Source organism: Tursiops truncatus, chromosome 13 (assembly GCF_011762595.2).
Source record: "Tursiops truncatus isolate mTurTru1 chromosome 13, mTurTru1.mat.Y, whole genome shotgun sequence".
In the NCBI taxonomy this organism is placed as follows: domain Eukaryota; kingdom Metazoa; phylum Chordata; class Mammalia; order Artiodactyla; family Delphinidae; genus Tursiops; species Tursiops truncatus.
The window spans coordinates 34,575,511-34,597,811 of record NC_047046.1 but is presented as its reverse complement, the minus strand read 5'-3'; the positions used below and the strand labels follow the sequence as shown (position 1 = coordinate 34,597,811).

At 39.0% G+C, this 22,301-nt stretch overlaps 1 protein-coding gene across 4 annotated transcripts in view; it reads right to left on the bottom strand.

Moving 5' to 3' along the window:
- The window catches only part of MYOM1 (myomesin 1), a 163,116-nt gene that overhangs the window by 9,933 nt on the left and 130,882 nt on the right, over positions 1–22,301 (bottom strand). For all 4 annotated transcript variants that reach the window (XM_073790556.1, XM_073790557.1, XM_033837598.2 and 1 more), the window contains 12 exons: positions 20,501–20,657; positions 18,390–18,496; positions 18,228–18,272; positions 12,869–13,005; positions 10,587–10,731; positions 9,768–9,827; positions 9,401–9,468; positions 6,058–6,171; positions 5,296–5,383; positions 4,273–4,311; positions 4,086–4,191; positions 796–959 (listed from right to left, as the gene is read on the bottom strand). In XM_073790556.1, the coding sequence (XP_073646657.1) occupies positions 796–959; positions 4,086–4,191; positions 4,273–4,311; positions 5,296–5,383; positions 6,058–6,171; positions 9,401–9,468; positions 9,768–9,827; positions 10,587–10,731; positions 12,869–13,005; positions 18,228–18,272; positions 18,390–18,496; positions 20,501–20,657 (1,230 nt within the window). The remainder of the gene's footprint in view (positions 1–795; positions 960–4,085; positions 4,192–4,272; positions 4,312–5,295; positions 5,384–6,057; positions 6,172–9,400; positions 9,469–9,767; positions 9,828–10,586; positions 10,732–12,868; positions 13,006–18,227; positions 18,273–18,389; positions 18,497–20,500; positions 20,658–22,301) is intronic.

Here is a 22,301-nt window from a genome sequence, read left to right as displayed (position 1 = left end):
TTCTTTCTTTAGGAAAGAGTAAGATGAGCAAAGTACCAGAAGAGGGAGAAATGGCACAGGGTTTTTAACTTTTTATTTGTGATTGTACATTTTTTAACTTTTAAAATTCTAATTAATAGCTGCATATCACCTTTCCTGTCTGTTCTTAGATGGAAAACTGCCTTCTGCATCTCATTACTTTCTTCTCCATGTCCCTATTCTTTCCAGAGCCCCTCATTCTCCCAAAAGGCTGAGAGATCTGAGGCCACTTTTCTAACTTCCCTCTGTTCCCCTCAATATTTATCTTTGCTTATTCACATTTACTCCTTTCTGGTTTCTGAAGAAAAGGTATCCCTGCTCCTTCCCAAAGCCATTGCATTCACCTCTGCCCCGCAACTCCAAGCTTCTGTTCTTCAGAACCCTGAGACATCAGTTATTCCCCATCATTCACATCTCCAATCCTTCCAAATCAACTGATTTCTTGGACTCTATGAACATGCTCGCTTTTCAGTCACCATAAAATGATCCTTTTTCAGTTTGTTCTTGCTCAATTGATTGTAAATCAACCTGCCCTTCTCTGTAAGCATCTTGGAAGAGCAGCGCTTCCTCTCCACGTTCACTGTCTCCACTTTACTTTTTACTGATTCTCCACTCATTGAATTTTTGCTTCTACCACCGTGGCTGAATTTAAAGTGCTTTATTAAAATCTCCCATCGTCTTCCAATAGTCAAGCGTAATGCCCTCTTATCACACTTCATTCTTTTTAAAATGCCCTCATCTCCACAGTAGGTTCCAACCTGCAGAATATCCGTTTACCTTGTCCAGAAAGATCCACTGTCTTCTGGTGTCCAGTTTTGCCATCAAAGAGCTCCATCACGTATTTCCCTTTGTCATTCGGAGTGGGCTCGTTGATCTGCAGCCAGATTTGCTCCCCGGTGACCCCACTCTTAACTCTGTCTGTGTACTTAATAGCAGTCCCGCTGTTTTTATCAAAAGAAAACATCGTAATCATTGGCTTTCATCCAGAGCTTATCTTTACTTTGTCTCTTCTTACTGAAGGTCTTACCATAAAGTTGTACAGACTTTGAAATAACATGGGATCGGCATATGTTCTTCTGCTTCAGAGAAATTATGGGCCCTGAATCACAGAGCGTGGATTCCAAGGCCTGGGGTGGGGGTCTGGCAGTCTGCGTATTTCACTCCCAACAGCAGTCTGGGGCCCAGATTGTAGCACCAATACTTCTCAGGGGTATTAATTGTCTTTGTTTCCACTCAGGTTTATTTGTAGGACTAAGGGAATCTTTAAAGTGAGAAGGCCAAAGTCCATATCATATTACTGCATATTTCATGCAGATGGTCCGTGGCTATAAATGGGATTTTACAGGCTAGTTAAAAACAGACCTAAAGAGGTTCATCTGTGGCTGACATCTATTGACACACATGGTTACAAAGCTATTTAAAACAAACGTAAATGTGCACTCAGTAGTACAGCCAAGAATAAATGAAAAGCAGAGTTGCTGTCAGAATGAATGAGGCACTTTCTCTGACCCTGGATGTGAGTTTCCCCATATTCTATAGTAGGTCACGAGCATACCCATGCATTGTATTCTTTACAAGAGAATAAAAGCAAATAGAACCCTTTCATCTGACAGTCTAGAAATGCTACTGTTACAGATGAAGTAAGAGGAAGGCAGAGGTAGTGTACTCTCAATGATGTTAAAATAAACTCTATGAAGAGTTTGTAAACGTGAGGAAGTAAGAAAAAAAAAGCAGCATACAAAACTACTTTATTATGGTAACAGTTATGCATAAAGACCGGAAGGAAGTACCCCAAAATGTTCATACTATGGCTAGGAAAACCATGGATGATACCATAGTATAAACTCTTTCTAAGTTGTAATATGATATTAAATATATTTTCTAAAACATGTATTATGTTTGTGGTTGTAATAAACAAAATGAACTTAAAAAAATAAAACCCAAAAAATCTCCACCAAAAAAATTTCAGACTTCAAATAAACATTCAGCATTTTTCTTATATGCTAGATTCTTTAAAAGATATTAAAATTAAAATGCCATAAAATGTAGGGTAAAGGAACCCATCTGTACACATAGACGTTAGCCTGAGCAATATAGTATATGTCTTAGAGAGTTAGAAAGACAGATAGTTGTCAGCTTTGCTAATGGTAAGTCTGTCTGAGTTCTTTAATCTCTAGCTAATATGCATACTAGTACCTTAATAGGTGCTAGGTTTGTAAAGCACTTCACGGTTCACAAAATGCCATTCATTCTCTCTTGGGTCCATCAGTGTTATGAGCTAGAACAGGTATTATTGCTCCTATTTTATATGAGAGAAACCTGGGATTCAGAAAATTAGATGACTTGTCTAAGATCCAAGGGAAGACAGGAGCAGAGTGAAGAGCCAAACCCGTTTCAAGGTTTTTTTCCTCATCACACCACATACTTACATAAAGACGGGGAAGACAACCAGTCCTTGGTTCCTGAGCCTTTAACAGGCACACGTGTGTGTGCACACAAAACACGCATTTAGCTGACTAGACCAAACGAAGTTTATGTCTTGTTACTCTGGGAGCAGTTTCCTCAAAACCCAATGTTCTAATTTTTTTGAACATGTATTCTTTTAGAGATGATGTAAAGCCTTTTGATGGATGATTCAATTAATTTATCGTCTCATTCTTCAGAGGGATATATTAGAATGTCCTAGATGTCACGGAGGAATTTCCTAGAATTTGATCTATTTTAACTTATAATTACTTTCCTAAAATGTATTCTGAAAGAAATAGAACAAAGGCATGAAACTCCAAGCATTCAAAGTGGAATTTCACTTGTTCTCATTTTTTTTTAAAGAACTCAGGGAATTATTAGTAATGATAATAAATGTAATAAAATACTATTCTAAAACAGTGAAGTCATTTTAGAGAAAACACAAATGACTGTTCTGTGGGACCCAGCTCTGCTTAAATGTTCAGTCTAGACTTTTAATGCAACTTGAACCCGGGGTACTGCCGTGATGGGGCAGGGGCTCTGGAGTCAGGCTGCCTGGGCTCAGCCCTCCACCTGTCACATAGCTGTGTGACCTCAGGCAAGTCACCTCCCTGAGTCTGAGCTTCCTAGTCGCTAAAGTGAGAAGAACCTACTTCGTAGAGTTTGAATATTAAATGAATTCACACATCTAAAGGGCCTGGAGCAGTGCCCAGCGTATTGTAAATGTCCACTGAAGGGAAGATCCTCCCAGGGGTGCCACGGCGACCTTCTCCTCAGTGAGGCTCACAAGGACTTCGGGAACTGGCATCTGCTGCATCCCAAGAGTGGACTAAAGGGACATGTTTCTTTGGCAGACTGCTGTCCTCTTTCAGCTCAGGAAATTTCAAGGAAGCACAGAGATCAAGGACCCTGGTGATGGTGTAAGTGGGAGACCTGGTTTGACTAAGAAACCTACTTTAGCTCTTGGAATCCCCAAGGAAAACTTGAGTGAAATCCCTCTGTAACTGCGCGAAGGAAGCCTGGGATTAGAACAGATCTTCAGGCTCAATCCAGTTCAAATACACATTCCCAAAGTCATCTTGAGATCTCCAAAGCCTTCCAAGGAAACGTGCTAATACCCACTCTGCCAACTGCTACGAACAACAACGATGATAAACTCGGGCACTGCTCTAGATCAGGCTTATTGGGTCATTGGCCATTAATTCATACAACAGGAAATCTGGTGCAATGCTGCCCCACTTTTGTTCCAGAGCACAGCATGGCTTAGGAGTGTGTAGAAAGATGGAATAAGAATCTGGCAAAGCATGACTGTACGGAGGCAGAGGTCACGTTACTGAGGCGTCTACGAGTTATGATACGTCCCAGATCACAAAGACAGAGGCTTTAAGCCATCGCTGGCCTCACCATGTACGTGCTGAGGGAGAGTGCTAACCTCACGCTAAAGGGATGGGCTGGTGCTTCTGTCCTACACGCATCAACATCAGACCCGAGAAGTAAGAAGACACCTTACCTGAGAGGAACAGAGGGTTGTTGTTTTTCCCAGTCCTTCCCCTGAGTGGAGAAAGAATTTCTACACAGGATTTACGTTGTTATTTACTTACTTGTGGGACCAGTTAACTTTCAGATCATCCACGTAGTAAGTAACAAGAGAGTACAGCCGGATGCCCTCAACTGTGCTCTGGATCTTCAGGTCTGTTGCAGACAAAGCTGCAAGAAGAAAATACATTATTTCAAACACCTGTAAGCCCATCCTGGAGAAGAATGAAGCACTGCCCTGTGAGAACTTACCTATTGTTTTACATACTTCAGCCATCAGTTCTTTAAAGGCTGTGGATAGAGATTCACAAACAAAGTTTTAGCATAAAAATGCTCAATGTCAAGTCAAATCTCAAACTGTTAGTCACACTTGCTCTCAAAAACATCCAGTCACAAGGTGAATTTATTGACCAATTGGTAACAAAGAACTTAATTTTTATCAAGTTTCAAAAGATTCCTGCTCTTATTTTGATATTTTTGCTCCCTTGAATTCTTTGTAACTGTCACCATGTTTACATTCTAGAGAAAGAGCCACAATGAGATTTCCAGGAAGCTTCTTGGTTTTAGGATTCTCATCTTCCTAAGTCCCAGGAAGGCTTCATTTACATTAGAGGAAGCGTTCTTATCTGTGTCATCAATTCATGATGAATAACCATCTAGGTCCCCTGGTATTTCTCAGCCAATAAACACATTTAGTCCTGCCTCCACAAGGAGTAGGAAGGGAAATCAAAGGCATACTTCTGCTGTTCGTTAGCAACGTTGTTAAAGATCTTGTTCAGGAACAAAACTGGAAATGTGGGCATCCCATGTAGGTTTTCGTTATCATGATATAAGTGTCCTCAGTAGTCTCTGGAAAATGGAAGTTGCTTTCTTGCTCTGCTATTAACTGAGAGGCTTCGAGTTTCATATATAATCTTTCTTGCCACCTTTTAGAGAGTGGACTCTTTTGAGACATGCTTTCATGGTAGTTTTTGATCCTGGAACATTTTTCATAGGGTTGAAATAAAAATGATGATTTGTATTGAAAACAGACCTCTCGTGGATTGTGGACTATAAATTCTCTGAGGATCAAAACTATACTTCTGATTTCAAGGAAGACTAAAAGTGAAGTATTTTTTAATAAAACAGTAGTTCGCTCAGCTGGAAGGGCAATTAAAACAAAATCTGTGGGCAAAAGATCAACATGACTTCAATCATTCAGCTCAGCCTCACTCAGAATTCTGGTCACCTGTATACAGAACACACAGAATGCACCCCAGCAGTGGGTGGACTGACCTTCATCCACAAGCTTCAATCTGCTCTTATCTTTTCCTCTGTCGTCTTTCAGGATAACTTCATAAATCCCAGCATCTTTCTTTGAAAACTAAGGGGGGAATAGATATACCACATTACAACTTATTGTAGCCTCAGAATATGGTGTTTGCATCTTTCAGGCCCTGAGATTTATAGAACTGCCGTCAAAACACACTGAACAAGCATCCAGCCATGAGAGCAATGAACAGTTCGCATGTGAACTATCCATCATAACCTGACCAGCCAGCAGTCCTGAGTTTTCACCCTCTAAGGCTACAATTGATTTGAGGCTTAAAGTCCTTATCTTTTACTCTGCCTTCATATTAAAAACTAATGAGCACATGTATTTGAAAGGCATGCTCTTTTAGACAAAGAGTAGATAAAAATCTATACTTAAGTGAATACTATGATCGTCTCTGTACCTTTAGGGAACAAGTTATCATGAGGCTTAAGAGCAAACAAAGAAGGATCCACTTAACTGTCCTGCCACTCACCCATCTATGAAAAAAACTAGCTCAGAGAGGCAAGAATTGTGGTGTCCAGCCAACATTGTTTGGATATCTGACAAATCCTTGCATATCACAAGGTGAGAGAAGCCTTTGTGTCCTTACAGCTTGCTTTTGGGGTGACATCAGGGCAGGGATCTTTGCCCGGGGCTAAGGAACACATAATCTAGTCTCTGTATTTTAGAAGAATGTAGGGTACAGAACTAATACATTACATTTTATACTTACAGTCACCTACCTCTGTTATAAGGAGGGTACATATACCATCCTTAAAGTCATGCTTTTCATCCACTGATATCTCCCTTTCATCTTTATACCACACAATATGAGTCTCCTTCTTAATATTTGCCACCTAGAAGAAAAACTGTAGTTATACTTCTCGAAATAAGGGAATGCTACTCTTATGAAACTAAATAATTCTCAATGTAGCACTGGATATAAGAAAAAGCACAGATTTCTAGAGGAATCAATTGAAAGCTATTTTAACTGATAAAGAGTTTAAAATAAAATGGATACAAAAGAATAAACCTAAATCAATAGCATCTTTACTTCCAGCAGAAAAAAATTTGTCTTTAAAATCACCTGGTGGACAAGAAAGCATAGAAACATACATACTAACATACAGAATTAAGTAAAAATAAAAATTTGAAAACCAAAGGAAGATAAATCCCATCAGATTAAAATATAGTCTGTGTCACAAAAACAAATGACTTTATCAAAGTATCAGAATGACTAAGCCCCAATCTATGGCTAAATATTTTTTAAAAGGTAAATGAAGCTTTGTAAATAAATGTGGAAAGGAAATGTGTTTAAAATTATTTAATTAAAAATTTTTCCAGTTTTATTGAGATATAATTGATATAATATTGTATAAGTTTAGGGTATACAACATAATGATTTGATATATGCATATATTGTGAAATGATTAACACAGTGAGTTCAGTTAGCATCCATCAAGTATGGTTTAATAAATTAATTGCTTGGCAATTTTTAGAAACTCATTTAGATCCAATATCCACACATCGTATCATAAATTTCAAATGGGCAAAATGACTTCATACGATTAAAGGGATTTTAAGCTTTATCTACAATGCTTGAACTTTCTATGAAGAAGAGTATATTCATGTATTTCTTGTGTAATTAAAATTATATGAAAAAGTAAAGACTTCATACAAATCAAGAAAACAATCTCAAAGACCCCACTACATAATTGGACAAATGTATGTATGATTTCCCAAAGAGGAAAGATAATTACAGAACAAACAGATGAAGAAAATGTTTGATCTCATTAAAGACAAGGAAATGTAAGTTTCAAAAAAGAAAAACAAAATCTCAGCTAATACATCAACATAAGAACTAACACTGTAACTGCAGTGAAACCAGAACACACAAACTTTCTTTATAATCCTGTAAACTGGTTCCCGGGTTTTAACTGTGTTACTAGGCAACATTGCTTATGATAAACATGCCCCGCAGATGGGAAAGCTACCACTGGACTGGGCGGGACTAGAAATGGACTCCGTGGCTTTGGGCTTCCCTGAATATACTCTTGTTATTCGGACATGGTCCCTGCGGGGACCCTGGAAGCTCTGCTTGGGGTGTTGTTACAAGAGGTATTGGCCCCTTGGGGCACGAGGGATTTTTTTTTAAAGCCATGGCATTTCCTGCACCTGCCCAAAGTGGAGCTTGTCTCCTTGCACCTGAGCTGTCACCTGTGGGTGGTGAAGGGCGTGATTCCTGATGTGGACTCCTGCAGGACAGGAGTGCCCAGCATGGCCCTGTAGGCAAGCTGGGGTTCTTGTCCATATTCTTTGGAGTAGACTAGCTCCAAGTGGGGCCCATGGTAGTCTCAGAGTCTGAATGTTTGGCTGCACATACTCCATCAGCTCTAATGCAATATGTAAATTGCTAAATGTACATAAATTGCTGTAATAATGAAACAAAGAACTGTGGGAGGACAGAGGAAGGTTCATTTTACCCAGACTGAGAAGGGGGAGGCTTTACAGAGGAGATGACTGAGTTGGGCCTTGAAAAAGGATCGTGTCAGAGAAGCTGAAAGAAGAAGGCCATTCGAAGTCATGAATACATAACGAATGAATAGTCAGAACCTACTTCTAGGCTCCTGTGGTTGGTCAGGATCTGGGTAAGGGGCTGATTCTCTTGAGGAAAACCTTCAGAATAGGGCTGCAGAACTCACTTCCCAGAAGCCTAGTGCAATAGGAAGCACAGAAAGAAGGATGCACGGACGTGGGGGCCCCTGAGGAAGGGATGGTTTCTGGGGAGGGCAGTGTGAGGAAAAAGTAAGTAGAGGCACGCAGCTGTGGACAGTCAGGAGGAGAGAGAGGTGCTGCGGGTTTTAGCTGCTGCCTGAGAAAGTGTTTTTCAAGAAGCTCTGCCAATTCCTAAGAGGCTAAAATCCAGCACTGGTTTTTCCTATACATTTCTGGTAGACCGCTGTTTCTTTGAATTTGTCAGATTTAGCAAAGACCGGAGTATTTGCGTTCTGGCTTTTATAATGACAACTACGTGTGAAACGCCAAATCTGTGCATCTGCTTTGGGGTCACTGTCCACCATCACAGCCTTCACACTCCAACCTCACCCAGCAGTTCTTATCCAAAAACGTTTGATGACTCACGGAGCTGCACACCATACACTCAGGTACATGATAATTTAGAATGTTATGTGCAACTTTTTTTTCCTAAATGTTTCAAAGGCCTAATAAGATAATTGGTTGTGAGCTGCAAACTCTTTACCAAACCTCTCCCCTCAAGGGAGCACAGGGGTTTCAGAAGCAGCAGCAGAGCTGCCCAAGACTCGAAGGTACTGTTGTGCAAGACACACAATTTAGATTTAAAAAATTGCCAAACTTCCACAGAAACACAGTGTGGCTGGAATGATTCTGGAATAGATCTACCACTTAGAATGCAATGAAGATGATGAGAGATTCTCCTGAGATTAATAACTGAAAAAGAGTTGGTGGGTGTGGTTAGTGAGGGACGAGCAAGCAGAGCACAGAGGCTTTTCAGGGCAGTGAAAATGCTCTGTATGATACTATAAGGACGGGTACATGTTTTTACACGCTTGTCCAAACTCATGGAATGTACAACTCCAAGAGTGCACGCTAATGTAAGCTATGGATTTTGGGTAATGATGTGTCCATGTAGGTTCATCAGTTGTAACAAATGTACCACTTTGGTGGGAATGTTGATAATGAGCGAGGCTATGTGTATATAGGGACAGGGGTGTATGGGAAATCTCTGCACCATCCCTTCAAATTTGCTGTGAACATAAAACTGCTCTAAAAAAAGTGGTCTTAATTAAAAAAAAAAGGAGACTCTGTCCTTATTAAATAGGGCATGAGTAATGAATAAAAACTATCATCTTGACTTCCCATATTTTTATGCTGTTTTATTTTAAATATTTCTTACCAACCAACAGTAACATTCAACAGTAAAGGCACGTCACTTATCATTTTGGTGCAAATAGAGGAGATAAAAAGTTGATCTTCCTTTTCTTCTCACATTCTATTTTATCTTTATTTCCCTTGTATCAAATTATTAGAAATTTATCTACTTCTTACCTTGCATTTCAATAGTACATTACATTCACCAGTCACTTCCCAGCTCAAATACTCAGCGAAATGTGGACCTATAAAATTTTAATAATATCAGCAATCAGCAATATTAATCATGAATGCAAAATTCCAAGCTCATTCTTAAATTCTAAGGTGATTTACATCTAAAGGGAAATTTTAAAAATTCAAGATTTAGTTTTTAAATATTTTAAATGGATACATATTTAATAATAAATATTTTTTCAATTATTTTTATTAACCAGGGCATTATTAACATAAGCAATAATATTCATTTAATTTGTTACGGAAATAATCTTGGAATATTTTGTTCAAGAAATTGAAGCTTTTCTCTTTATTCACTGCCTATGTTTACCTTGTTTCCTGATAAATTCTTGACGCTGGAATTCAGCTTCTTTCTGGAGCTTTTTATAAACTGAAAATTGAAAAATGAGGAAATATGAAATTGAGTTGAGTGGTATACATGTACATGCCAGTCACTGCGTTAAGTGATTTATATTCATTGTTATAACACTCATACACCATGACCACCCTATTTGTTTTCAGTATTCATAGATGAAGAAAAAGGCTTAGAAAGGTTAAGAAACTTGTTCAAGGTCATGAAGTCAGGAAATAGTGAAACAGCTTTGGCGATTGCAAATGTAGAGACCTGGCCAGCCTTTCCATTGCTTTATCAAATATCACATTTTAAATCTTGGTGATTTCCACACTGGCTTATGACAGCTGTCATACAACCTAGTTCTAACGGATAATCCTCCATTAGATTTGGCATCCTCTACTCTTGCATGTTTATCTTCTTCATTTAAGTAATTTAAAGTAGGTACACATTATAAGATAGTATCGTAGTTTGTTTCTGAGACATAATACTGTCTTGGTTGTATTGCAATATCCTTCACTGGAGAATTTTAGTAATAAATACTTGTTTATATATGAGATAATTTAAGTGCGGTATTGCCTGTGGGCCAGTGATAACTTTGGTGTCCTTTTAAATCAACTTTCTGTTTTATGAAATGAAATACTATGGAAAGTATTAATTGCAAATTGCACTTTGAACATTGGAATCTAATCAAGAAATAATTTTTACTTCCTCCCACATGGTCACTTTCGAGCGATGGCGTATTTGCATTGAAGGGAGTAGCAAAATCTTCCAGATAATGTTTCACAGAACACTTACCATCTCCAATGAGAACAAGAGTAGAATGGCCAGTTGCTCTTCCATCTTGAACCTGGAAAGTATATGTGCCCTCATCCTCATCCTGTAGCTTTTCCATAAACATCTCAATTATACCAGTGTTTCGGTCAATATGCATCTTATATTTCTTCAATGTGACAAGTAAAAGAGAGAAATAAGTGAGATAGATAGGATGACAATAAGCCATATAAAATAAACACACAAACTCCAAAGTATCATAATTTAATAGTTTCTTGTTAACATTATTTTAAGTGAGCAAAGTTTCAAAATCTTGTACACAGAAAAAGGAAAATATTATGTGGAATATATGATGTTGACCAGAACTGATTACTAAAAGTCTGACGTTTAGTTTTTTAAACATAAACTTTTGTTACCCCAAATCACAAAATGTTATCAAAAAGTTGTTTTTAGATTCTCATTTTTCTTTCCAGATTACATTATTTTCAATTAACAGAATAATGCAACAACTATAAGCGACGTGAGAGAAGTGTTTGTCTTGATCATTGCTATACCCCTGGCATGTAGCACAAGCATGGAATACAGCAGCCAATTAATAAACATCTGCTGAATTAATACATGGATAAAAATGCTTCTAAAGCATTGGAAGCCCATTTGCTCTTAATGAACAGAAATTGCCCTGCTAGACTGTGCTTATTTTATCATCTTCCTCAAGCAACATTTTTTTCAATGTAAAGATAAGTCTTAGTCCTTGGGCTTCCAAGCTCAAGTTCCATAACAGATCTGAACAATGAAGTTTTCCTATAAAATGTCACAGAATGAAGGATCCCAGGTCTGGGATCAACTCTGTGGTGCAATTCATGCCCTGGAGTTTCCCCTGCAGGGAGCCAGTCTTCAACAGAGACCCCGTTTTGGATTAGCTTGCCCCATAACTTGGCTTGTGTCCCTCACTCCTACCCCTGAGAGTAAGCCCCATAAACCACTTGAAGGAGAAACTCTATTTCAGACTCTCCTAGGGAACCTGACCTAAGACGGTAATTTCCACCCAGTGAAATAGTATGATTAGAACCAATTGCAATGACAATAAACTGCTCTTCAAGTTCTGTGTGTGTGTGTGTGTGTGTGTGTGCATGTGCCACATGCGTGTGTGAACACATGAAGGGGAGTGCCTCTACACACATGGGCACGAGTGTTCCCTCAATGGCTGTGGTGGCAGTGATGCCATCAAGGCTCTTCCTTCCTCTCCACTGGCCAGATGGTGATCACCGCTGTGGATGAGAACATTTTGAAAACAGGGAGATGGGCCACAGTGGACCCATGTGTGACTTGTTCCTGCTCTCACACAGTTACTACATGAGTTGAAAAGTAATATACTGCATATTCTTCTGCTAGTCATGTTACTCATTCTCCCTCTAACTAATGAATCCTCAAATATTTTTTAAAAACACATTTTGATGAAAGGGGAACAGGTTGTTAATCATGGCCACAAAACACACCTCTCCCCCATCTTTTTAGTCTCCCATTTACACCCATGAGAAGACAGGTATGAGACAGGGCCCCTAAACCCAAGTTCTTCAGTACCACCAGGCACAAGCCTGATGCTGGCTCTACTGATGTCTGGGGAAGACAGATAAAGTGCAGATGTTGTAACTCTAACTATAGAAACTATGTTTACATTAAAAGCAAAGAAATAGTAAATATGATATACATAATCACCTATGTAAATAATACACAAATTGACATACACACATAGAAGTATAGAAAAAGACCAAAAGTATATATTAATATGTATATCAAAAAGTTGTAAGAATTTGTGGTTTGTCTCTTCTGAGTCTTTAAAGTTTTTTACAATAAGGATGAATTGTATTTTTAATCAGAAAAGCAATGAGATTTTTTTTTACATTTTTTTCTGAGCCATTAGAACAATTCTTCCATATGAAGAACCAAGACGCCACTGGAGTCTCTGATGTGAGTATCTGTGTTCAGGCAAGGGTTCTGGCCCCTCTGCCTTCAGTTTTTTTCATAGGTGACCAGCTTCCTGATTTGCCTGAGACAGTTTTGGTTGATGACTGTTATCCTGGAAAAATTATTACTAGCATCTTCTTTCATTCTCAAAAGTATCCTAGTTTTGGATAATATGATATAATCAATCTATATTTTCTTCCACACTTTTCACATGTGAAATGATTTAAACCCCCTCACCCCACGTCCAGTGGTTTTCTTAACAACTTATCTGCATTCTAATAGGGGTTTCCCAGCACATTCTACAATGATATGTTTAGAAATCTAAAAAGTGTAAAACCTACCGGCCCTTCAAAAACTTCCTTGTCGTTAACTATGTAGTTGACTTTGGCGTTGCCAGACAGCTTCTCAGCCTGCATCCAAAACCGGACCTGGCCTTTCTCCAAAATTTCAACTGCCAACTCTGATTTAACTGGGACAGCTATGAAAAATAAAAATAAGAGTAGTAGTTATATTGATAACCATTTGTACTGATACAGATTTTTCCAACAAAGGAAAAACAATGGAAGTGATGATGTAGCACCTTGCTTCTTTCAGTGAGAGCATTGTAGGGAAAGTTTGATTTTGAGGGACAGTAGAACTGTGTTCTAATCCTGACTGTCATAGATGTCTTAACTATAAAAGTGAGGAAGATGAACTGACCTCCCAGGGTCCTTCAGCTAACCTCTGTGACTCTCTACTGTGGCTTTGGTTAGCTTTATTTAGGGACAATAACAAAGTATGATGAAAAGAGTCTTGAGCTGGCCCCAGTAGTTCAAGGTCAGCTACTAACAAACTGTGATGTGAGGCAGTTCAATTTGCATCTCTGGGCCTCATGTGACTCATAGTAAATGGATGGAATTGAACTGAATGTCCTAATTGACCAGGATATTTTCCTGCTCCAATATTCTAAGATTTAATTACTTCAAAATATTTTGAAAAAGAGTTCAATTTGATTTTTTTTCAACAATTTAACTCACTTTGGAGGTTTTTAAAAATGTTTTTAAAAATGAATCTTAAGGGCTTCCCTGGTGGCGCAGTGGTTGAGAGTCCGCCTGCCGATGCAGGGGACACGGGTTCGTGCCCCGGTCTGGGAAGATCCCACATGCCGCGGAGCGGCTGGGCCCGTGAGCCGTGGCCGCTAAGCCTGCGCGTCCGGAACCTGTGCTCCACAACGGGAGAGGCCACAACAGTGACAGGCCCACGTACCACAAAAAAAAAAAAAAAAAAAAAAGAATCTTAAGAAAGAATTAATTTTGACTACATATATAAGATGAACCAGCTTGTCATTTAAACCCTATCCATCCCAATGGTATACCTGTTCATTTACGTTCGTAGATCAAGCAAAATTTTTCAGATGCAAATAAGCAAGTCATTATCAAGAAGCTATATTAAAATACAGCGTGGCTTGCTTCACATAGAAAGTAAGGAACTGTGTGATATCTCTGATTTACACCTGTATCGCTTAAGCCATTTGAACATGAGTGAAATTTTTTAAAAGTTGGCTGACATCTCTCGAAGCCTGTTTCTAAATTTCTTGTAACTTGAAAATGTTCTCTACAAAGCCTCGTCCAAGCCAACAGATCTGTATCAGAGATGGCTCCTGGGCATCCTCTGTGGAACAAGATGGTTGTTTCTCAAAGTTCTGTAGTCCTTCACTTCTGTTAGGGGAAATCACCCTTTGCTTTCTCTCAACTATTCTTAAATATATCTCAAAATTTTAGCCATGCTACATTTTAAATTATAAGCTTTAATTATAAGCTTGGTATAAAGTTGTATGAAATGTACATTAATGTCTTTTGTATTTATCCTAAAACTACCCTTCTCAAACTTCAAGGGATGCCTTTCCTTTGCACTATTCCATATTCATTGTGAAACTCAGTTATAGAGTCATTCCATGCAGAGCTGAAAGGAGGCTCAGACATCACCTACTGAGGGTGTCCCCTGTGAACAGAGAAGGGCCACACCTTGATCAAGGACAGTTATCTACCCCTAAAACCTTGTGCTCCTCACCTGCTAACATGCATATTATCTGCCTCACAAGGCCACCAGGAGTGAATATGGTACCAGGATACACTGAGCCACTGTGAATAATGACCGCTGCTCGAGAAAGGAGTTCTCTTTCTCCCCTGATTTTACTGATGACAAAACTCAGCCTCGGGAAAGCTTAGTAACATATCTGGGTAGCAGAGCTGAGACCAGGGTTGTTCCCTCTATTCTGTGCTCTTATGGTCCTGGCCATCCACTCTGAAGAACACTAGTGGTTTTCCAGTAAGAGCAGATCAGCAACAGACCCCAGGGCAGTGACAGCAGAGGCTAAGTTTTCTCCCTACAGGATGCTCCTGCTTGCTACAAGTTAAGTCTTGAGGGGAATAGAGAGTAGGATCTCTTCCAGAAACATCTGGAAATCTCACTCTAGGGAATCTAATACATGAGTGATGCAGTTACTAAGAAGCTCAGTGTGGCGGCAGTGGGGAGGGGACACACTCCCACGCTCTCCTGGAAGCCTCCAGATCCCTTAATGTTCACGGTCCTCTCTGAGTAATGGGGCCATTGTCTGGGGAGCACTGGCCACCAGGATGCACACACAGAAACAGCCCATGTCCTGTCAGACCACCTGGGCTTATGCCCAGGTACCAGCTGTGTACATCTGGTCTAGTTACTTAACCTCTCTGTGCCTCACTTTCTTCATCTCTCAAATTAAATCACCATAGTAGTGACCCTTTTAAGGTCATTGTGGAGTTTGATGACATTCTGTTTAAGCACCCTATAAACAGCATATAATAAATTAATATTTTGGTGACTCTTCCTTCAGTTGTTTAAATAACAACCACCAATTGTATGTTATATTTACACCTAAGAGGACATACCAGATAGATATAATTTATGTATACGTGCTTGTGTATGTCTGTACTCATAGAGTATAATATATACAAGTGGGATAATAACCAATGTCTACAAATAAAAAGATATATTATGCAGGATGTTTTTGTTTCTGTTTTTTTTTTAGGTGAGAAGTGTATTTATTTAGAGAGATACACATTCCGTAGACAGAATGTGGTCCATCTCAAAAGGCGAGAGGCCTGCAGGATGTTGTTGATACTGAAGTATATCTCCCACCATCCCCCCCATATACCTTGAATTTTAGATATATATATACACACACACACACACACACAGACATATATATTCAAATAAACTGCCTCTCTACACTGCAATTTAGTATCACTACTGGCAACACAGACTAGGTTATTTTCTATTTTTAGCTTTAGATATTTTTATTTTTTCCTTCTGCTCAGCCCTAAATTTCCTTAGGCTCTTTTCTCTGGCAGTTAATTTGCTCCAGCAAAATATCTGGTATTTGTAGGTTTAAGGCATATGTTTAGTGGTTTTCAAAATATTTTTGAAAACAGGAGAATTTACTGTGCCAAGGGATGAAGGAACAGCACACTCTTTATTATACTCTGTAAGAGACGAGACCAGTTAAGACCTTACAAAATCTCAAGAAAATGGCTTATGTGTCAACATATACTAAAAGGAAGTGGGTATAAATTGAGAAATTGGATATGCTGCTTTGACCCTATCATCAGATCTCTGAAATTATTCATGCAGTGACCTGGCTGATCCAACAGTGGTTGGGGAGAGAAAAGTACTGGAGCTGTGATACTTTAAACATTGCTTCAACGGGTTCACGGGAGCTACCTCCGGTTGGGAGAGTCATACCTGCACATCAGAGTTTTTAACACATTTTTGGGTTCTCTCTGTGCTGACCCAAATGCCACACCTGATCTCTAATAGTAGGGCACCTGAGTTTGCTGCTACCCCTTCTCCTAGAACCAACAACTAAAGTGATTATGCTCATGCAGAATGAAATATCTCAGCATACATGACAGTGACAGCGGGCAATTACTACTGGCAAGTCCATATGATCATTGAACTTCAGGGAGGCTGGGCACCTCCAATTCAACAGTAACACCCCAACTTCTCTCATCTCCATCCTTTAAGCTAAATGTAAATGTGTTTGGACCAGCTGTTGCCTAGACACTTTGTCAATGTTTACCGTCTGACTAGATTAGATTAGCAGGTGCTGCTGTTTCTGTTTCACGTTGTAGACAGTGCGAGCATTCACAGGCTCCAGCTGTGCTCGGCACGGTGACCCTCTCCTCCACTCCCCTCTTCATGGCCCCGGGAACATGAAGGGAGGACATCAGTGTGACTGGCAGACAGCTCTTCTGCAAGTGGGTTTTTCTAGGTCACTCTTCTGTTTCAATTAACATTTATATTTTCCCTGAAGAGTTCAGGATTAACCAACGCCCTGTTGATTGTCTCTCACAGCCCCTCTATGTCGTGGGTGCTGTGAACAATTACAACAGCCATTCCTGGAAAAGAAACCAGGCAATGGGGAAATTGGGATGAGGTGCTCAGGTTCACAGAGTACAGAAGAAGGACAGTCCAGGCCAAACCTCTGCCTTCCATACAATTTTAAAAAGAATAACTTTTAAGATACTATTCTTGGTGTAACTTTTCCAGTTTGATGGTGAATAAGCTTACAGACGAGAAACAGTTCTCCCCTAGAATTCAGAAAGCCTGCTTTCTGCATTCACACTCCACAGGCACCCCACTGTGCTTTGTTGAATAAAGTTGGTTTTGAGAACATTCCAGCTGAGGCCAATAGTCACCAACACCCAGCCTCACCATCAAACATGCATTCCTTGGGAATGTGAGAGAGGTCAGACACCTAGTTTTAAGCAGTGTTTATTTTTTAATCACAGCTCTGCTGAGAATTTCAGGAAAGCTGTAGACCTTCGCCCTAGAAAAATGCACATCTACAAACACACAACGTTTTGCCTATAGTTTGGGGTCAGGGTATAGTTCCCTGGGTTCCTGAAACTCCTGTATTAGTGAAGAAGCTATATTTTAGGGATTAAGGAATGAAAAAAATTCCTGATTTAAAAGAATGAGTGATGCTATCACTCTTTGTTTTTTCAAACTCTAAGGTGTAACTTTCTGGATGCTTCACTGCTTTGGCCAGTGGGTACCAATGGGCAAGAGATCCTATCAGGCCAGTGGAACTTTCTGAGTATCGTTTCAGACTTCTTTCTCTTCTCTTAGGTGTCAACTCTGGAATTTAATCTTTTATGTAGAAGGTACTTCATTGAAGGGTTTTTAGATAGTTCATAGGGATTCTTTTTCTGATCAAGGCATCTTTACCTTATTTTCCAGGAGTTTAAAACGTTAGGTACTGTCTTTATTTAGAGGTATGGTTCTTCTATTAAATGTTAACATTAAATTGCTTAGGAAGAGATCAGTTCGCCTAAAAGACATACAAATTAATGTATCCAGGAGATGTGTGTGTGTGTGTGTGTGTGTGTGTGTATAAAGTTCCAAAATATGTAGGCAAAAGGTTAAGAATGTAATTGGTCAGCTGTTACACCTATGTAACCCGATAGTGTTCTATGTAACAGAGCATGGGATGTATCTTCTATGTCAGTGTTCTTTGTATCTCTGGAGAACAATGACAAAGATAAAGGCAGCCCTTCGGAAAGTGCATCTGCAGCTACCGATATATGCTCCATTATATGTTCTCAAGAGCCTCTTCTCTTGATCCTGTCAGAAGTGTGTAGAGGGATGGCTAAACTCTGTGAATGTATTGTGGACACTTACTTGGGAACTTGTGTTCTTGGCTGAGAGCAAGTAAACGTTTCAATTCTGTAGGGAGAAAAAGAGAACAATTAGAGCTTGAACTACTAAAACAAAAGTCACTTGATCCTTGGGAATCACTGAGAAATCAAAGCAGACTCATGAATGAACTGATTTTTCACTTACCTTCCTCATCTATCAAGTAGCTTGACGCTATTCCATCAGTGTCTGTTACATCGCAGGAGTAGATGCCCAAGTCTTCCATCCCGAGGTCTTTGAAGGTCATTTTCGTCCTTCAGAACAGAATAATTTTATAAGAAGAGAGGCCGTGTGGGGTCTGAGGACCTGCACCCTGCCGGTCTCTAGGCATTTGCACGTCCGCTCCCTTCACGTGGAGCACTTGTTCTGTCCCCCTTGCTGACCTAAAGCCCACTCATTCTTGCTGCTTCTGGAAAGACTTTCCTGACCTCCTCCTATGGGCTGATGGTAACGGGAGGGGGAGCTGGTACAAATCTCCCATCCCCAAGCTATGATGCGTATCGATGTACATCCCAAATAAAGATATTTTTAGCTGATCAACCCTTGCTGGGCAGCCTGAAATTTTTCTTCTTCACAGGGCAGAACCTCCCAATGCCTCTCTTATGTCAACCCTGCACTTCCTGTTTTGGAGGTTATCACATGGCATCAGTATTGCCTAGTTCATTAACTATATACCTCCACTGAATGCCTTTTGGGACGAGATCTGTTTTGTTCACTGTTGTGTCCTCCGGCCTCCATACCTTGTCTAGCACATAATATGGGCCTAATAAATACTTGTGGAATGAATGAATGAATGGGTCAGTGGTCTAGTTCTCTTTGTTTTCTAACTTTGGTGAGTCACATTGCTGGTCAGGGTCTAAGATCACCCAAACATTTATAGGTTAATCAAGGAAAAAAATTTATAGTTTGATTGTCTTTCCTTTGACCAAAATTATGTTTCACTTCAAGGACCTTACAGCATAGTTACAGCAGAACGTCTTTTAATTATTAATATATTCAGTATTTCCTTGCTGTTTTCCAACAAAATTACTATTTCTTTCTTTTATTTTTGAGCTACATTGGGCTTTTGTAATAGAAATAATACTTAGGAATATTTTGCTTTACTAAATATAATCCAATCTGGTTGGCACTATAAAGATATGAAGCTTGATAAGTAAGGTGAAATAAAAAGAAATCTTGAGGCTGAAAGGAAGTAACAGATCATAAAATTAATCTCCTTCACTCTCTTCTATTTTACAGAAAAAGAAATCCAAGGTCCATGTAATTAAAAGCTGCCCCAGGTCACACAGCCGGCTCCAGGTAGAGCTGGGACTAGAGCTCATCTCTCCTGTGCTTCCCATACAGAGTTCTTTCCAGTACAGTATTGTGTCACTCACAAGTGGCGGTGAAAAAGCAGAACAGATTATACCCAATCCATTGAATTTACCATAACTTGAATCAGCAAGTTCTTCCTTAACCCCTCCCCATAAGCATCCTCACCATTACTTAAGATTTCAAAATTCTGTAGAATAATGAGAATCATCTTTGAAGTTCACTTTTATGCCAGTTAAAGCTTTTCTTACATCATCATAAACGATGCCAACTAAAAACTGCTGCTCGCCATCTGCTTCTACAAGGATGAAGTCATTAGCCACTGCAGTCGCTGACCTTCAACACACCCTGAAAGGAGTTCAGGGTGGAGATCAGGAATGAGGCGCTCTGTGCTCTGGAAAAACTGGCAGAACAGGCCTTCAGACAGTTAGGTATTTTTCAAGAGAAGATTTTATGAGCCCAATTTCTTGTATCTTCTCATATCTAGAAAAGCACTAAAATCATTGATGGAGACATCGGCTCCTTGTGACTAGCAGCAAGCTTCTGCCGAAATGTGTGCTTTGATTGCACGTTTCCCCTTCACCAAAATCACTTCTATCCTGACTTTCCTCCTTACCTTTTCGGAGCAGTTCCTCAGAGCTGTCTGAGATGCTGTCTCCTGGGCTATTGTCCTCATTTTGCCCCAAATAAAACTTAGGTCATAACTTTCACATTGCGCTTTTTTTTTTCAGTTGACAGTGAGACACATATGAGAAAATACTTTAAATGGACTAATGTGAAAAGTATTTTATAAGGATTGTTATTTTTTAAGGTTTATACTGGTTTTCACTTTTTACATTTCCAGTTATAAAATATTTGGATTTCATTCTCTTATTTGAAATGGAAAGCGTACTTCATCCTCCTTTCATGAAAAGGAGACCCATAGTTAGGATTGAAACGGTGCGTACTTGTTGCCTTTGCTTTCAACCTCTAATCTTGGAGACTCCTCTGTGGGGACATAATCTTTGGACCAGGTGAACTCAGAATTTGGAGCCATCTGATCACATTCGAAGTTCAAGGAAATGACTCCATCATCATCCACATTTACAACAAGTTCTTTGGTTCCTAGAAGATCAAAAACAAGGCACTGATAGTTCCTGGTAGAAGTCAATCACGTAAGAATTCCTTACCTTGGGATCCCTTACTGTAGCCTTAAAGCAGGGCCTTGAGCCTGTGCAAGCAAAAAGCCCCAACTGCTCGCTGCAACTGACAATCCTGCTACAATTCAACTTTTGTGTTGTGACAGAATTAAATGAATGTACCATGTTTCTTAGGTAGTGCTAACACCATGGACAGTACTGTTTGTTCAGGGCTGAAGAAAATTGGTTGACGTGACCCTTGGGACAGTTACTGGAGTATGTTGACCATAATAAGAAGGACAAGGCAGCCTTGGGAGAAAGGAAAGTTGAATGGTCCTTATCAGGGCCTAATTCATGACTTTTGCTTCAATATTACCCATATCTAACTAGTCATCAAGAAAGGATAGATAAGAGATAAAGAAATCAAAGGGAAATTAGAGGGGAGAAAGTAGAGGTAGTAAGAACTGCCTATATTCACATGTTCAAAGTTTGTAAATCATTTAAGAATGAAAAAAAACTCCATGGAAACAAATTCTGCTGATCAGGTAATCATAAATTAATCTAAAGATGCCATTCTAGATTAGAACAATAGAAACCTAGAAATGACTGTTATTGAACTTTATGGAAATGAATTTCAAGAGATTCAAATGTTTCAAGATTAGTTTTTGGATTTTAAAAGAAAACAATAATGTTTTGAGGGATTTTTTTTGAGGGTTATAATAAATTACATCTGCATTCAATATAACAATTCAGAGTGTGTATAGCATATAAAATGTTCACACCTCTGCCTAAATCCAATTTAAAAGGTAAAATGCTCTTCTCAAATTGCCATTAATTCAATTACCAGTCTACACTTAGTTTGTTTCCATACATTAGGAAAAATATATTTAATTTCAGAAAGGTATAGTTTTATTTTTTTTAAAGTATAAACAAAAATCTTTCAGTAGATACTTCCCAAGTGATGAAAGATTTTCTCTTCTAGATTGCATCATTCAATAAAACTTGTCAGGGGAAAAACAATTGCAAGACTCCTCCCAGGCGAAGGGCAAAACAAAACGAGTGCCTAAAGAGTGATTGGTGACATTAGGATGTTGGTTCCTAAGCCTGGCAGTTGGTCTAATTTGTGTCCTTATTGATAGTAGTGTGTGCTTCAACTATAAACCTCCAAAAAGTGATTTTTAACACATAGAAAACTTAGCGAAGACTAATTCTAGGAGATTTTTAAAAAATTACTTTTTAAAAAATAAAGGGTTATTTTCACATTTGGCTATACAGATAAACAGAAATAAAGATCAATTAAAGATTTAATTTTTCCTAAGTGAAATGTCCCCCATGTATTACTTTATTGGAAGTCACAGACCATGTTTTATTTCTATTCCCAGTAACACATGACTAATCCTTACATTAGGATTAATGTATAACATTGCTGTATAACAAATAACGAACAAGTTACTTAAGAAAAGACTGACACGTAAGAATGCTGAGGTTTAGATGGTATTATAATACACAGTTAGCATAACTGAATCACAGAGAGTATAAATGGAAAATTTTCTGCATATCTGTATTGTTATAAAGAGGAAAGGAGAAGTAATGAAGTTGACTAAACCTTTCTTGCTATTTACATAATATC